The 17842-nt window shown below is 44.7% G+C and overlaps 1 protein-coding gene across 2 annotated transcripts in view; it reads right to left on the reverse strand.

Annotated features, from left to right (window-relative positions):
• SYN2 (synapsin II) overlaps nt 1–17842 on the reverse strand; it is a 192697-nt gene that overhangs the window by 14874 nt on the left and 159981 nt on the right. Inside the window, exons 7-10 of one of the 2 annotated variants that reach the window (XM_045861813.3) lie at nt 17316–17458; nt 13454–13528; nt 12887–12989; nt 11380–11529 (exon numbers count right to left, since the gene is read on the reverse strand). In XM_045861813.3, coding sequence (XP_045717769.1) covers nt 11380–11529; nt 12887–12989; nt 13454–13528; nt 17316–17458 — 471 coding nt within the window. The remainder of the gene's footprint in view (nt 1–11379; nt 11530–12886; nt 12990–13453; nt 13529–17315; nt 17459–17842) is intronic. The other variant, XM_054504587.2, reaches the window with a different exon arrangement.

Raw genomic sequence — 17842 nt, forward strand, 5'->3', positions numbered from 1 at the left:
TATCCTGACAATTTATGATTCCGGCGGGGGGCAGGGAGGACCCTTTAAAATCCCATAGATTAAGCTTGAATGGTAGAACTCCAGATACTCATTGGATGAGTAGACAGGGGTAATCATACAAATGAAGGCTGGCCCTGGATCTCCTCAGCCTCAGAAATATATAAATAAGACATGGATGAACTGAGCCCAAAATTTCCCTTCCAAAAGCTTCAGAGGAAGAGCTCCCAGAGGCAGTCCTTTGAGCTGGAGCCTGGGAATATGCCTTGGCCACTCTTGTCTGGCGCCTAGGGAGCTTCACCCTTTCCTGGCTCCACAGCGGTTGTGGACTGAAGACTTCCCAGGGACTATGAGGGGTAGGGGAAGAGTCCCCTAGGACTCTCCTTTGCTAGGCTGAGACTCTCTAGCTCCACCCACAAGCCATCCATCTGTTGAGGCTGAGGGCTATTCCCGTGGGGTTTGGCTACCATGGGATCTGTCTCCAGTCACCAAGAACCGCCTGAGATGCTGAATTCCACAGAAGTCTGGCCACTCTGGCGTCACTGCCAAAGTCTGGCCTATAGCCAGCCCGCGGCAGGAGCCCATGGCCAGACTAGCTGCAGTTTCCCTCAGGAAGTTGAGTTGACTCAAACAGGTAAGAATATGTAGTCCAATGCTTGTGCTCAGCTGCACTCAAAAAAAGGGGAATAAATGGCCTTTACAGCAGCATAAGGGGGAAAAAAACCCAACTGTGGCTTTATAGAATGACAATGACCTCAAAGGGTCTCTATTTATAATACTGCTGCCAAAAATTTGATACAACGAGAGGGGCTTCAGTGTCTCAAGGAAGGGAGGGCACCGGTTCTTTGCTCTTTCAGCTGATAAGCCTCACAAGAGAGCACTGGAACTAGTTCTGGGTGTTTAAGGGGGACACCAGTGGAATTAAAATAGGTACATGGGGAAAAAGTGGGTATCTGGAGCAGATAGGATGGTGAGAAGGATGGGAATGACATCTTTCCTCATGTGACTTCGGGAAAGTTACTTAATTTATGAGTCTCAGTTCCTCAAGCAGACCAATTGGGAGGATTAAGTGAGTAGAAGATCAAAGTCAGTCAAATGTAAATCTGATCAAAGTCAAGGACTGACTTGGTAGTAGTGAGCCTCCTGGCGTTCTGGCCTTAGAGGTATTTAAGCAGGGCCAGGACAAACTCTGGTCAGAGATGCTATGGAGGAGGTCGTGAAGTTGCAGGCAGATGACTTCTTCAGGCTCTCTGGTTCTGGGTTTCCATTGATTCTTTCATGCATTTTTCAGTTCTTTAGGTGTCTAAGATAGGATACAAGCCCTTCTTAGCTGCAAAGTCTTGAGCCCAGCAAGACCCCAGGGCTATTGAGCCTGAGAAGAGGTGTCTGCAGGCACAGGCTTTTAGGGGCTTGGCAAGTAGAGTGTGCTACTGCTTTCCATCAAAGCCGGTTGGGCTGGTATCCCACTTTGCTGAACCCACTGAGTTTTAGCAATCTGAGAAGTCAGGGAGGCAGGAAAGGCAGGTGTAGCTCAGAAGCTCCTCTGTGTTGACATGTTTAGCACCTGGTTGTCAGGAGAAAGAAAGCAAGGGTTTCCCTTACACAAGGCCACAAAGGCCCAGCTCTCTCCATTTTTACCTTCATGAAAAACGCATAGAGCATAGCATTGTAGACTACTCCCTAAACTGGGGACCAGAAGGTTCAGTTCTCCTGCTTATAAACTGTATGACTTTGGACAAGTCATTTGTATTCTCTTTGCTGATGTATGAAATGGAGATAGATATAGCAGCCCAAACCATCTCACATAAGGATGGTGAGACTCAAAGTAATGTCTGTGCTTTGTAAACTGTACAGTGCTAGGCAAAGCAATGATATAAGTGAGCATCATTACTATAATTTAGATAATAATAAATATCAATCCAAAGGAATGCAGCTCTAACGAAGCTCTAGAATGTAATGCGTTGATGGAGAAAGTATTGTTGGGTGGCTTCCTGTCACCTGGTGCATAGTAGCTCAGTATGTAGGGGATTCTGAGCTAGGTTATACCATGCCCTTTGTATATCACTGACTTGTTCCAATGAGGTTCCTGAAGATGCAGAAGAGTCATTTCAGAACAATAAATATTAGCTCTTGGGGTGAATGGACAGGAAATCACTTGTCTAGGAGAGAAACCAAGCCCATGGATGAGGGTTTATGGGGCTTTGTCAAAGGCAACTTTAATTTGCTATCCTGTGGCTTTCAGCAGACAAGCTGGGAGACAGGAGCTCCTATCTGAGGTCCCAGCAGGATGGAAAGCTGAGGAAGGAAAGACACTGAGTGACTCAACTTTTGAGAGTTGTTGGCCTGAGTCCAGCTGCCCCCACTAAGGAGGAAGGCCTGTGCTTGCTCAGCATATCTGAGACAGGAAATTGGGAAAGGGTCTCAGGGTCTGGCCCCAGGAAAGAGGCCAGGCCAAGCTCCTCGCCGGACACGCCACAGAGCTATTCTGATCAGCTCCCCCAGGCTCCACTCCCCCGGTCTAGGACCCCAGGGGGAATGAGGCAGCAGGAAGGAATGTGGTCGGGAGGTTGTAGGTTCAGGCAGAGCAAAGGGGACAGCATGTTTTCTGGCACCTTGGGATTTTTCTGAGATCACTCCAGCAGTTACCAGTGCCCACCTTTCTTCCTCTGAAAGGTTATGAAAGGTTCCCAAGGATGAGCTCCTCCTCCTCCTCCTTTCATGAGGAAAATTGCTACACTGAGGGCAGAGCTCATCTCCTGGATTGGGGCCCTCCCATAATCAGTGATTTCCTAAGGACATAAGAAGTGTCCCATGGGGGCAGTCCATGAGACCTATGAGGGCACTAAGGGCCAGGTCACCCGAGGTCAGAATGTCAGCTTCAAGTGATTAAAGATGTCCCTTAAAAGTTAAGACATCCCCAAAATAGTCAGTTTCCCTTAATAGTCTGCTAAGGGATCTGGTCACTAGTGACTTTATCTGAACCTGCCTCAAATCTCCTCACATTTTCAGCTTACACTCACTGGGGAACAAATTCCCTAAAGCCAGTCCTGCTGTGGGAAGCAGGAAGGCCTTTCATTTGTCCTAAATTTACTTCTTCTAAGCTATGTAAGTCCTTCTTAGTCCCATGTTTGGGATCTGAGCTGTGTCCCTTCCCTAACTGCATTGCACTTTAGACCCCAGTGAAACCCCTTCTCAGTCTTGGTGTCCTGTACTCAAGAGACTTCGTCTTTTCAAGCCTCTGTAGCTGGAAAGACCTGTCTGGAAATATTTTGAGTATCTCTTTAGCCCAGAAAACCAGTAAAAAGGACTGGCAGAATGTCCCACCAGAGGCCAGAGGCTACAGGTTTATGGACCTCAGTCCTTCAATTCTGAAGTCTCATTACTGCCCTTTCCAGGTCTGTGGCTAGCACACAGCATCTTAGATCTGGAAGGAGATTTTAAGTTACCTACTTGAACATCCCTAGTCCCCAGCCCACCTTTTTACCATATCTCTGACAAGGGGCTCATCTTGCCCCTGAATGAATATCAGCGATGATGTGCCAGCCACACACCACTTCTCAGAGTAGCCATTTCCTCTCCTAGTGTTAGAGAGTTTACTCCTGTCTTCTAGCAGGTTTGCCTTTTGGCACCAGTCCTCTCCCATGACAGCTACCACAGAGCTGAAGGTACTAAGTCATGGGCTTCTTGAGACTATTGCTATTCAACTGGAGCTCCTTTAACTTTTACTCAAAGATTTGCCAAATGCCTCAACCTCCTGGTTCTTTCCTGGGAGCACATTCCAGTTAGAGTTAGAAGTTGTCCTTGTTATACTGTGACCCTCAGACTGGAAACAACATTGCAGGTGTGGTCTGACCTGCTCAAGGTAGGCAAAGAGGCTCATCTTCCTCCTGGACACCACATGTGTACTAATGCTTCCAAAGGCTGTCTTAGAATCACTCTTCATGGGTATAACCCACAAGCCAAATGGAAAGTTCTCTGGTGTCTGAAATCCCTGCATTAGCAATTCAGTCCTTTGACTTTGGAAGACTTCACAGGAAAATAACAAGAGTGGAAGCAGTGTAATGGGAAATGAAAAAAGATTAGCCACACAAAGGAGAGCACCGGGATGCCACCCCTACTGGCGTGACTTGAAAGCTTTGTCTACCTGAAGTTCTCTCTCTGATTCCCAAGAGTCTCAGGAGCAGCATACACCTCTCTAGAGCCCCGGGTTATAAGGCCCAGCTCAGATCCCAGAAGACAGACCCCAGGGTGTGTGGGTGATGGGAGAGCAGGGCCTATGGGGAGACCTCAAACGTATATAGCCCGGAGGCTTTGGCCATCACTGGCCACCAGGTGTCACTGCCACCTTAAGAACAGTCTCCCTGAAGCACTTCGGAGCCGATGGAGTCACTTGCCCTGGCGAACTCTTAGGGCAGCTCCACAGCTGGCAGTCCAGCTAGGCTAAGACCAACTTGTCATTAGCCAGATAAGGCTTTGCCACTCACTTCCCTACTTTTAGCAACATAGCCAGTGCCTCTTACACCCCCACCCCTACCCCTTTGAACTGGGCAAGCAGCTAGCCTGGGCCCACTCCAATGACTTTGCTTTTTGTTTTCTATAATTAATCCATCTCAGGCTAAGGGGCTGGCTGACAACAAGGCAAGGCGTGCCCTCTACTAATATCCCCCTCAGCCTCCTTTAGGGGCTCTTCTAGAGTCAAAGAAATGAAAGCTTTAAGGGTGGAGCTGCAGACAAGGATAGAGAGGGAGAAAGAGAAAGGTAGATAAATAGTCATTGTCGGTCCTGGTCTTGACCTAGAATACTGGGCAAGAAATAGCTCTTAGGGCTTGTGACTCAGGCCAGAAGCTCTTTCAGTCTGAGCTGCCAAAGCCACAGAAGAAAGAGGCCAGCAAGAGGGGCTTAATTGTGAGGAATGGAATGTGACTTAGTGACAGCAGCTAAAGGCTCAGTGCACCATGCAGAGTTCTGGCTGGGACCCAGGTAATATCCCTTGGTTTCTATCCCTTCCATTTGCACATTACCAAAATCGCTCATAGGATCCTGACACCAACTCCAATATGCTGCAAGGGCTGTTAAAGACACTTATTCCACCTGGGAACTCACTCAACAAGTATGTACTGCAATGCCATATCTAGGGGAGGAGAAGGGAGTGGTTTGTCTGGGTAGGAGGAGTATTTTAATCACTGTCATTTGCACAGAATTGCTATCACATGATCATAATAAAAAGTAGGCAGACATAGTTTTGTTATTTTTGTTTAACTCTCCTACTGACCACTGACTGCACCCTCCTTAGTATACCCATGATATATTCAATGGTTACTAGGTGTTAGCTACTCTGCAGACCCTAGAGATACAGCAGTGAAGAGACCCCTACTCTTCAGATGCTTACATTCTACTGGAAGAGCCAAAGAAATAAACAGACAGGAATGATTTTAACCGATAGCAAGTGCTATGCAGAAAATTAAAGAAGCAGGGGTGGTAGCCAGTGATTAGGTGGAAACTTTGGATTGTTGAGGAAATGTCAGTTATACTGCCATGAAGGAGTCAGCCATGCAAAAACAAGGGGAAAGGCGTTTCAGACAGAGGACACAGCTCATACAAAGGCCCTTACCAGTGAGGAAGAGCTAGGATGGTATGAAGGCAAAGAGGCAGGTAGGGGCCTACATGAATTGCTTGGGGAAAATTGAAGGGAGGACAAATTTAAGGGAAAAAAAAGAGTACTGCTTTGGCCATGTTATATTTAGGATGCCTTTAAACATGCAAATAAAGATGTCAAGCAAGAGTTAGAAATATGAATCTGGAGTTCAAGGAGTGTTCAGGGCAGGAGATAGATATGGGTTAGCTGAGATCACCAAGGAAAGTACACAGACCAAGTTCTAAGGCACTGACATGTAGAGATTTAGTGGAAGTGGAGGGGCCAGCAAAGGAGTTGAGAAGGAGAAACCAATGAGGTGGAATGAAAATCAGGCAAGAACAGGATCACTGGAAGGAAAGTGTTTCAAGAAAGAGGGAGCATGGTCAACTGCATCAAGGTTAATGAGAAATCATGCAAGATAAGAATATGGGAAGATGAGAACTAGGTGACATGGAGTCGCTTTGACAAGAGCAATTTCAGTGGGATGGTGGGATTGGCTTTTATTTTATTTTTCTAAATGGGAGATGTTTGTGGGTGGGTGTGATAATCTTCTAGAAAAGAGGAAATCGATGATAGAGAAGAGAGGGATAACATGAGAGGAAAAAGGAGGTGGGATCCAGATCACCCATGGAGGGTGGGCCTTAGAAGAGATTCATGTGGCTAAAGATGCAGATAAACTGGCAGATATAATAGTGGGAATATGGAAGCAATCTGGTCTGACAGCTCCACGGGCCTGGAGCCAGGATGACTGAAATATCTCCTCAATCATAACCAGTGGAAATGTGCTATCATCAGGGAGAAATGGGAGGTGGAAATATGACCAGTAGAGTCATGACCTCAAGCCCAAGTTGCAGCGTTTTGCCAAATGTGACAGATTCTGGTATATTTTCTGTCTTTAAGGTGGCCTGGGGTCAAGGCACAAGGTTCAGGAGGAAATTAACAGAGAATACAAGAAAGTACCATCTGACAAATGGTGATGACCTTTGTGAATTCAGTCATGATTTCAATTTAGAATATAAACAATTTTTGGACAGGGACTGTATCTCATTTATCTCTGTAGCCCTAAGTCTATTAACTAATTTTAAGCACACACGTTGAGCTAGGCCTGTGCTGGTCAGTGGAGACACAGTTGAATAAGGCATAGCCCTTGCACACAAAGGGCTAAAAGTATTTGAGAGACATTTGCTAACTTAATTTAATCATGTATATAGTAAAGAATTTGGTCTTGCCCAAAGATTAATCTGGCTTTGTCCCCCCACTCCTGGAAGATAAGTCTAAGTTCTTGGAATTTCCTAAGTAATAGGAGTGTCTTTTTATTTGTGGTGAGAGCCCCTCAGATCACATTTGATAATATATGCTGATGAGGTGACTCACAGTGGTCCCTGGGGCCACATGGTATTAACCTGACTTTCATGGATGGGGATGCTAGAGATCAACTTCAAGCAGGTGGTCAATCAGTCAAGCATGCCTACGACATGAAAGCCAATGAAACTGTGAAAAATGAATCTCAGATGAGCTTCCCTGATTGGCACCATGTGTACTGTTACATATGGATGCTGGGAGGTTAGGACAATGGAATCTTCATGTTTGGAATACTCCCAGACTCTGCCCTGTGCATCTCCTTTGGTTTATTTTTTATTTGTATCCTTTCCTATAATGCATCTGTGAGTATAACAGCTTGCAGTAAAGTATGTGAGTCCTTCCAGAGAATTCTTGGGAACTCTCTGAACTTTCTGTTCGTGTCAGGAGTGAGGGCAGTATTGTAGACAACTGTACTCTCAGACTTTGCAATTGGGCAAACTCCAGGTTTCACGTGACCTTAGAATTGAAAGGGATCTAAATATCTCTGATTCAACTTAATTCTATAAGTGAGGAACCAGAGGTCTAGAGCTAGACCTCGGGTTCCAAGGTCACATAATGTTATGACACAATAGGACTAACCCCTGAGTATCCTGACTCCCAGCACGGTGTGTTTTCCACAATATCCTGTTGTAGTTTTGAATGTGATCTGAGCAGAGAAAAGCTTATCCTTGAGTCAGTCTGGCTTTACTACAAGGGATTTTTTTTTTTTAAAGATTTTATTTATTTATTTGAGACAGAGAGAATGAGAGACAGAGAGCATGAGAGGGAGGAGGGTCAGAGGGAGAAGCAGGCTCCCCGCCGAGCAGGGAGCCCGATGAGGGACTCGATCCAGGGACTCCAGGATCATGACCTGAGCCGAAGGCAGTCGCTTAACCAACTGAGCCACCCAGGCGCCCACTACAAGGGATTTTTGAAGGAGCCCCTATATTTAGGAAAACTCATTCCTTACTATGTTTCTTGACTTGACTCTGATATATTCTAGATTTTTCTTGCGAATATTTAAGTTGCAATATGTATTGCTTGCAAAGTAAGGGGCTTGTACCAAAGAAGAGCTAATGCTTTCTGTGGGGTGGAAAGTTTTTTTGGTGATTTCTCTTTGTTACTGAACTTTTATGCTTCGGATATCATTTCTGTATAATCTAAATTTCATTGCTAGAAGACATCTTAGTAGTTTTTTTTGTTCAGTCCTTCATTTTACACATGAAGATGCTGAGGCACAGAAACAGGAAGATATCTACCCAAGGTCATTTGGTAAGTCAGTGGCAAGGACAAGGATGAACTCAGGTCTCCTCTGCATTCTAGTTCAAAATGACTTCCCTGTAGAAGGCCAAGAGAGTTTTGTACACTTCTATTTATAAAAGTACTTGAGGGATCCTCACAGAATCCCAGAACAACCCATTTTTGTTTATCTCACCTGGGTAGCATTAGGCTGTCTTACTCTATCATAAGTTAAGCTGCAACCAGATGTTCTCTGTATTTCTCAGGGTTAAAGGGAAGAAAAGGGCCACCTGTCACTCTTCCTCTAGGGCAGAGACAAGCAATAATCTGCTAATCCCTAAGCTTTACAAAATCATAAAATCTAACCACAGGTCTGATATTTTTTTAACCAGGAAAATCTTTTTCTATCACCTCATTAAGTACAACATTTAAATAATAGGTTTGTATTTCTATAAGCAATTAATCTTTGTTCTCTTAATTACTCTACTGTAATTCTCTGGTGACTAATATTCCTGAGTACAGAAACAGATTCTTGCACTTGCCCAGAGGTTTGACACATGTGAGCCAGCTACAGAAGGTATAAAACACCCATACGAGCTATGTATGATAGCATCCCACAGCAGGGGGCTACTCTCAACTTGGATGCCCAAAGTAAGTCTACTGGCCCAGAAGCTCCCATTTATCCAGCATGAGTAAGGATAGAAGTATTTTTTTTTAAAGATTTTATTTATTTATTTGACAGAGAAAGAGACAGCCAGAGAGGGAACACAAACAGCGGGGAGTGGGAGAGGGAGAAGCAGGCTTCCCGCAGAGCAGGGAGCCCGATGCGGGGCTCGATCCCAGGACCCTGGGATCATGACCTGAGCCGAAGGCAGATGCTTAACGACTGAGCCACCCAGGTGCCCCAAGGATGGAATTATTCTACTCAAAGAAATTTTCAGAGCTCAAAAGGTATTTAGATCTATCTCATATTATAGGTAGAGAAACTGAGATCCAGAAAAAGAACTGACTTACCAATTGTCACAGTTTTATTTTAGTCATTTCTTTAAAAAAAAAAAAGATTATTTATTGATCGTGGGAGGGGAGGGCAGCGGGAGGGAGAGAATCCTAAAGCAGACTCCCCAAGACCCCAGGATCAAGACCTGAGCCAAAATCAAGAGTCAGACACTAAAATGACTGAGCCACCCAGGCACCCTTATTTTAGTCATTTCTACAGATAGTTCTTTTTTTGTTTGTTTGTTAAAGATCTTATTTATTTTTTAGAGAGCGAGCGAGAGAGAAACAGCATGAGAGGGGAGAGGGTCAGAGGGAGAAGCAGGCTCCCCGCTGAGCCGGGAGCCCGATGTGGGACTCGATCCCAGGACCCTGGGATCATGACCTGAGCCGAAGGCAGACGCTTAACCATGTACAGATAGTTCTTATATATTATATTTCTAGCTTTCTTAAATAATATGTGGAATACTGAGTTAAATATAACTGTTTCTTTATGGTTCAGGTCCATTATCATGAATATCAACTATGCTCCTATGCTATGATTCTGTAACATTCAAATGATAAGAAGACAAATGTGGGGGTAATTTGTTTCCGGGCTGGTTTATAGTTTTTCCCTCCCCACCCCTTTTCTTCTTTCTTTACTAAAGGATTTCCAGAATCCAATTACTTGGCTTCCAAGGTTGCAGTATAATCCCAGGAAGGCACTGATCTTTAGAAAAGGGAGTGATGAGGGGCGCCTGGGTGGCTCAGTCGGTTAAACGGCTGCCTTCGGCTCAGGTCATGATCCCGGGGTCCTGGAATCGAGTCCCGCGTTGGGCTCCCTGCTCAGCGGGGAGTCTGCTTCTTCCTCTCCCTCTGCCTGCCTCTCTGCCTACTTGTACTATCTCTCTATCTCTCTGTCAAATAAATAAATAAAATCTTAAAAAAAAAAAAAGAAAGAAAAGGGAGTGATGATGCTGAAGCTGGAAGCTGTAGGGAACCCAAGCCCTGAGGCTGCTTACTTACTTAATAACAACAGTAACCTTTTTTGAGCATTTATGATATACTATATATATGTTATATTTTAGGTTCCTCATTTAATTCTCATAATAAGCCTAGGAGAGGGGTGCCATTGTCATCTCTGCTGAGCCACATATAAGTACTTTATCCAAGGTCACAAAGCCAATAAATGAAGGGTCCAGGATTCAAACTTGGGTAGTTCTCTTTTCAAAGCCCACACTCTGAAATCACTATTCTATTCTATCTCCTTAACTATTTGAAGTAGGATTTTGAAAGAAAGATTTCTGAGAGATTTTTATGTACAAGTGATAAAACTTGAGCCCTAGAAAAGGTAGTAACTTCCCCCCAAAGTCACACAGCTGTTTAGAGGAACAGCTAGACTAGGACGCAGTTCTTGGATTCTTTGTCCCAAGCTCTTACCACTTCATTATGCAAAAGTTCAGTGGGGAGAAAGTTGGGGGACATTTCTGCAAAGTGAGATAGCTCTTAGATGGGACTTAAGACCCTCAACCCCTGCCTTTCTTTGGCCCATTCTAGAGCCACAGGGCCTGAGCCACAAAAACTTCAGTGTGGATTTCCTACTAGAACTGCATCTGGGATACTGCTGTTGTGGATGTGATTGGCCATGAGTCACACACCACAGTCAACTGAAGAAAGCTGCCTCCTCTCCCTTAGGAAGGAAAGCAGATTTCTAATTTGAGTTTTACATCATCACTCTCTTCCAGAATGAGGGACCTGACCCTTTCTTCTCTATAACCAGCAGGTTTCTGATAACCACTTTCTCCACAAATGTGGCAGACCCCTCACAGACAGTGAACAGCTGGTGAGAGGTCTGACCCAGCCCTTCCTCAGAGACCTCCCATTTAAAAGTTGGAGTATCTCCCATCCAAGTACTAACCAGGCCCGACCCTGCTTAGCTTCCAAGATCAGACAAGATCGGGCGCGTTCAGGGTGGTATGGCCGTAGACTAAAAGTCGGAGTATCTCAAGGGAAAGGCTCTGGTTCCCCAGAGCCTTCAAGTTCAGAGAGAAGAGATCCAGTACTCCATTTCTGGACAGCTCCATAGCTGATACTGCAGACTAATGAGAAGGCTCCTCCATCCTGGAGCCACCACAATCTACAGCAGTGGGCTTGGGAATGGTTCTTGGCTCTCTATGTCTCTTCCTGCTGCTTACCTGCGGCTGCTGGGTGGTTAAGGGTCTCTGAGGGGACAGGACAGGGGTCCTGGACAGCAGCTGGTTCATCTTGCTAATAACTAGCTCAGTGATGAGTTGTCTGTCCTCCACCTGGTGTTCACCAATCAGTGGCATACTGCAGTCCATGACCTAGTGGAGGATGTAGCCCAGGTTAGGAAAAGGTCTGGAAACATCAAAGGCTTGGTATAGACTTTCAGAATGAATAGGACTTAAGGCATCAGAGATAGGTTGGGGATGAAACTGGTGTTCTTATCTTGAGCTGGAAGCATGTTCCTTTGCAGAAATAGGAACTTAGTTCCCCCCTCCAGCAAACTTTTGCTTTGGATCTTTCCTCCCAGACTTCACCCAGGCCAGGGCTCAGTAAGACTGAAAGATTCATGGCTGAAGGTAGTGGGGAAAGGGGGAGAGCAAGGAGAGAGCCCAGCTCCAGGGCTTAGAGGTTTGCAGGCAGGGAAAGCAGGAATACTGAAGGTCATTCCCTTAACTCTCTAGTTAGGAGTAGGCAATTTTCATCTCTGAGACTTTTCACCCATGCAGTTTCTATCTCCACACATAGTCTGCCCATTAAACAACTAGATTTCTGCTTTTGCTCATGACCTGGGATGCCTTCCCTTTTCACCACCATTCTGATTCTTCCTATACCTCAAAGTCCAGGTAAATGTTTTCCTCCTTTAGGAAGTGTCCACCTAACCAGGATCATAGATGCTGTAGTCCAACCCTCATTTACAGATGAGAAATCTGAGTCCCACTGAGAGACGGGGATATGATTAGAACACTATGTGCCAAGTAGTTTATATGGAGTAGATTCTGAAGCCCACTTTGGGCTCCTGACTCTAATCCTTTCCAAATACCACCAACTCCTGGTAAGGAGCCTTTCCTGCTTCCAGGAAGATTGGCAGGAACATGTGTGAAGGATTCATACTGCTACTGACTTTCCCTTTAATATGGGGAAAAGAAGTAAGCAAAGTTGTTTTAGAGGACCAGGCTGAGTGAAGCAACTCCAAGGCTCAGAGAGATGCTAAGAAGAATCCCCTGCATCCAGGAGACCTGAACTCTAGCCTAGGTTGAGACACTGATTCACTCCATGGCCTTGAGCACATGTTCGTGGCATTAGGCCTTAGTTTTCTCATCTGCAAAATAAGCAGACTGAACCAAATGATTCCCAAGTTCAGCTTTCTGAGACCAAAAATGGTAAATCACTAGTATTCCCAGAGGAATAGCATTAGGCTAGGACCCAAGGAACCCAAATCTGGCATCTCTTACCCATGGCATGGGTCAGCCTAGCTAATTGGAAACAATAGCTCCCCACTGGTGGAGGTATTTTGCTATGCACATCCATTGGTCGTGTTGTCTGGGAACCGTCCCCTGGCCCAAGAGACTCTAATCTAAATGTAGTTTGGGTTGCCCACATAGTTCTCAAGCTAAGAGCCTGGCCTCTAGCCTTGGGGGTTGTCTCTTACTGAGATACTCCTTGGGCCAGACTTACCTCAAAAATGTAGTCTTTCCCATCTTTGCCATGTACAGCTTTGACAGCACAGATGTCCAGGCCACCAAACATCTCAGAACAGGTGTCCACCCACAGCTTGTACCTGGAAGGGATGGGAAGGTGTTCTGAGGCTGGAGTGTTAGCTCATATCAAGCCTGCTTGCTACTCATGATCTCCTTGGCACCTCCACCTCTACCATCCCACCCTTGGCCTCCTCCCCTCCCTCTCCCCATCAAGCATATTGCCTTCTCTACAGTGCTCTCTCACTTGCTCTCCTGATTCCACCCATGTTTCCAGGCTCAAAGCAGGTCTCACACACTCCATCTAGGTGGCCTTCCTTGGCTATTCCAGGGCAGAGTAACTGCTCCTTTCTTGGAGCTTCTATATCATGTCCAGTCTTTATCTTCATAATTGAGCATATAACCCAGTCCTGCCTGATCTTGTTACCTGGTTGCTTGGGCCTTTGTGTTCTGTCCTGATTAGAGGCTTCCTTTAGGCAGGGTTCATTTCTTACACCTCTTCAACTATGGAAGTTGGTCTGGGGAGTGGACTCCTACTCTTACTCACCTGTCTGACATGGCGATCTGCTCCAGCATTGCAGAGCCAGTGTTTGTCTTCCAGTTCCCTGAGATCGACGTCCTCCTGCAACAAGGTTCCACCAGGATAGGACAGGCAGTGAGCCACACCAGCAAGAGGGGGGCATGAAACTTTCTGGAATTTTAGCTAACTGCTGCTTTCCCCACCTGCTTCTTGCATAAGTAGCCCAGGCACCTGTCTGCTGAGCTGAGAACCTGGCTGCCCTGCCAACCCCCACCCTCAATGTCCTTCTCTCTATAGTCTGGCCCAGACTGCTGTGGCTCCATGGAGACTTCCCTGATCTTTTCAACCAGATGAGCACTTGCTCTTCTGAACCTCACTTACAGTCCTATATCTACTTTTTACATTAGTTATTTGACCTAAACCTTAGGTCCACAAGTCTAAACCACTTGCAGCCTACCCATTTAGTATCTGGGCTGACTTGGCATATACAAACTGAATTCTATTGATCCTGGGAACACTCTCAGAATTCTTGTGGATATCTCCCCATGGCTTTCTTACTAGCTCATTTATTTGTTCATTCAACAGTTAATTTCTGAGAGCCTACAGTATTAACAATGTGACTCTGGACAAGTCAGTTAACTTTTTCAGGCTTAAGTTGCCTTGACCATCAAATGCTGCTGATGGAATCAAGTCACCAACCTCTTCTCTGCTGTGCCCTCTGCACCCTCTCCATCCATGAGCAGGTGTTAGAGTCAACTAGTCTTAGACTAAATAGGAGGTGGATGACCTGGTTTCTGATTCTGGATTTGCTCTTGACTGGCTGGGTGACCATGGGTGAATCACTTCACCTCTCTGAGCCTCTTATCCCTGTGCAAACACAGGGTTGTCATGAGCATCAATTGATACAGTTTTAAATGAATTGTAAAACACCAAAAATAGGTCTTCTTAATTATTAGTCTTCACTCAGACACAGTCAAGAGGAAGAGGATGGTCTAGCGGACAGAAAAGCCCTGTTCACACTACTGACAGAGCCATTCATGTGCTGTCCTTGTCACTTGCTACCATTTGGAGACTGGATGCATGTAGTAGTCTCCACTCAGCAGTTCCCAGGAGTACCTTCCCCAGAGGTCTGATCTCAGACACTGAGCAACCTAGACATACAGCTAGTTTTCAGAGCCCTGAGGCAGACTAGTGAGTCAACTGATGTAATAACAACCCCTCACTCTTGTACAGTACTGACTGCTTGCCAAGATTCTTCCTCCACAAACCCCTCACCAGAGCCTCAGCGCAAATCCCTGTTGTGAGCAGGCTGACATCCTTGCCCCAACTTTACAGACAAGGAGACTAAGACTCAGAAAGGTTAAATGACTTGCCCAAAGTTGTGTATCCAGTCAAATTAGACATAAGATAAAAAAAAGCCCAAGACTCTTCGTTCCCTCATTGTGCTGTACTTCTTCTATACCACACTACCTAGTTCAGAAACAAACAACTAACAGATGAGTGACTTGCAAAATCTGAGTAGAGACACAAAGATAGATCATAATAAAAATAACACTGTCTTCCTAACACTGGTGGTTTATGCGTGTGTCCCTGTGACTAGGTTGGGCTCTTCAAGGGAGGGGACACAGAGTCACTCACTTCCAGGTCCCCAGCTCAGGGCCATGGTATATAATAGGGTCTTGGAAACTTTGAGTGAGTAATAATAATGTCCTTCACACTTTACACCTTTCTTTAACAATGAGATGCAGGGCATAGATCCATATAGGCCACTAGTGCATGGGGGAGCATCAGGGGCACCCAGAAGCCACTCAGTAATAGTTCAACTACCTCTCAGGACTTATAGGTCACCTGACCTCCACAGAGGGATGCACATTATTACCTACTGAGAGTAGAGCAGGAACAACACCCTCTGTCTACCAAATATGGCTGTCTTTGGATCTCCAGAGTGAGAGCTAAGGGGGTAGGGAAGACTCTCAAACCTTATCTTGGCTATTATCAGGTCAATTCCTTCTGAAAGCAAGGGGATAGCTAAAAGCTTCGGGAAGAGGAGCCAATAGGACCTGAATATTCCCCTAAATAACTATCCCTTGCAAATTAAAAAGAAAGTAAATGTTTTCTAAAGCTTCTTTGGTTGCCCACCCTTCATCAGTATTAGAGGATTCTCTTTTCTTATGCTTCTTTGAAATTGCTTGTAGAAATCCTAACCTTTAAAAATGAGAGGTCTCCTTTTAAGAATCAAGATACTCTTGCTCTACTGTCATAAACATTTTGTGTTTGTTTAGGGAATTTTATTTTATTATATTATTATTTAGGGAATATTTAGGGATAAATATTAATATTTAGGGAATATTATTTTATTATATTATTATTATTTTTATTTTTATTTAGGGGATTTTAAAAGTAAAGGATAGGAAATCTGCTTTCCTAGGTGCCTACACATACTGATTTTTCTGCTCCTTTTAGCTGCTTTTTATAATGGTCTTTTAAATTATCTTGTCTTACATTGTGCACAATTTTAAAACAATCTTAAATTCCTTTTTGAAGCAGCGAGACTTTAAATAAAAAACTATAAACTTTTAAAAAGTAGTAATCTAGTAAAAAAGTAAAAAAGATTCTGTGTTTTGGTTCTGTACAAGGGCTCTCCCCTGAATACTTATTGGGTGCTTACTCTGTGCCTGCAGCTGCACAAGCTGGTGGAGCTGCAGAGATGATTTCACTGTTCCTGCCCAGGGAGCTCAGAGGAGAGTGACAGAAATTCCTGTTTGTGCAGCGGGCTAAACTAGAGGGGTGTACAGGGTTATGACAAGGGAGGGGGGCAGGGCTCCTAATTCCAGGGGTGGGGAGTACAAACACTGAAGGGGGAGACAGAAGAACAATGGAAATGAATGGGCAAGGGAAAGGGAAGTTGCTCAGCCTCAAAGTCTGCTCAAGTGCCAAGCGGCCAAGACCAAATTCAGATATCAGAATGTTCTTGTTTATAAAAGAAATACTACCCTATAGGTTTTAAAAAGTGAGAGGCTCATATTTCCAAAGTTGGCATTGTAAGCTATTTGCATTCTTAGGTATATTATAGAAGACTGGGTCATCCTGAAATCTTTTCTTTCTCTAAAGTTGAATGGAGGAAACTTTTAACTTTCCATTCTGGCAGATGGACACAGTCATGTGGAGAAGTTACCTATTCTCATAACCACTAGGTTTTTAATGCTCTGGAGTGTTTTCAGGGCTATATATTTTCATTAGGAGTTTCTTAACCTTTTCTGAATTCTGGCAGCCTGGTGAAGCCTATGGATTCCTTTCAAGGTATAAAAATACATAAGATATGTACGTGTATAAAATAAAATGCATAAGATATCAAAGAAACCCAATTTTTGAAATAATTATCAAAATAGTTATCAAACTATTAAACAAATCTGTGATTTAGTAAAAAATACATTTCTTTGTAAATAACGAAAGTATTTACAGGTACAAATGCAGTGACAGGTCTAATAACTACCATGATTCTTGAGTAGTGATCAAAATAATTGGTATTTAGAGATATCGGTCATAACTGCAGTGTGAATCAAAAATCTCTGCGATTACCTTTAGTAACAAAGTCACATGTGTTGTTACTACTGTAGCCTGTTGTCATGGTTTATGACTGAGGAGATGGCAAATTTCACTTAGAGGCTAGTGAAAGTAAATATTAATTTTATTTCTCATCTTAGTTCTCCTCTGGCTTGAAAGGAACTCAGGCTGGGAGTCCCTGACTTGAATAGCACCCTCTTTCTGGCCCCTGCCTTTTGGGCCAGATGAGGTTAAACTGAGAGTTGGTTGCTACCTGGAGGCTCAGATTTTCCACTGGGCTGAGGAGAAAGTGAAGAGTATCTGCTGGTACCCCAGCCCCACTTACATATAAGCCTTGTAGTTGTTGCCTATCTTCTGGACCCGGATATCATACTTGGCGTCAATAAAAGGCTCTGCTGTGGCATATGTCTGGGTGAGGGCCACCACACTAGCAATGTCCTGGAAGTCGTAATGGTTTTCCACTTTGACCTAATGTTGGAGCAAGGCAGAGAGGGAGAAAAGGAGACATACAAATACATATACTGAGAGTCACAAGAGCTCTGAGCCTCTAAACCCATCGGGATGTTATCCATCCAGTTGTAAACCTGGATGCCACATCTCCCTAGGACACCCATTGTCTCTAGCTTCCCCTCCTAGAGCTCAGGAGCCTCACTTGCTACAAAGGGCCCAAGGGCCCAAGCAAGTGGCCTGTGCTCTGCTTGTTGGAAGAAGTCTGTTTGGGTAACACTCATGACTTCAGAGGGGCCAAATCGTCTCCTTGGAAAGACTTCATGGGGAAAGGAGGCAGAACAGTTCATAACCAGGCTCTTTAAAAAGTGTCCTTCTTCGCCTCAACCCCAAAACACAGCAAAC

Source organism: Mirounga angustirostris, unplaced genomic scaffold (assembly GCF_029215605.1).
Source record: "Mirounga angustirostris isolate CCGP_5_RB_7025 unplaced genomic scaffold, mMirAng1.0.hap1 SCAF_1, whole genome shotgun sequence".
Lineage (NCBI taxonomy): Eukaryota > Metazoa > Chordata > Mammalia > Carnivora > Phocidae > Mirounga > Mirounga angustirostris.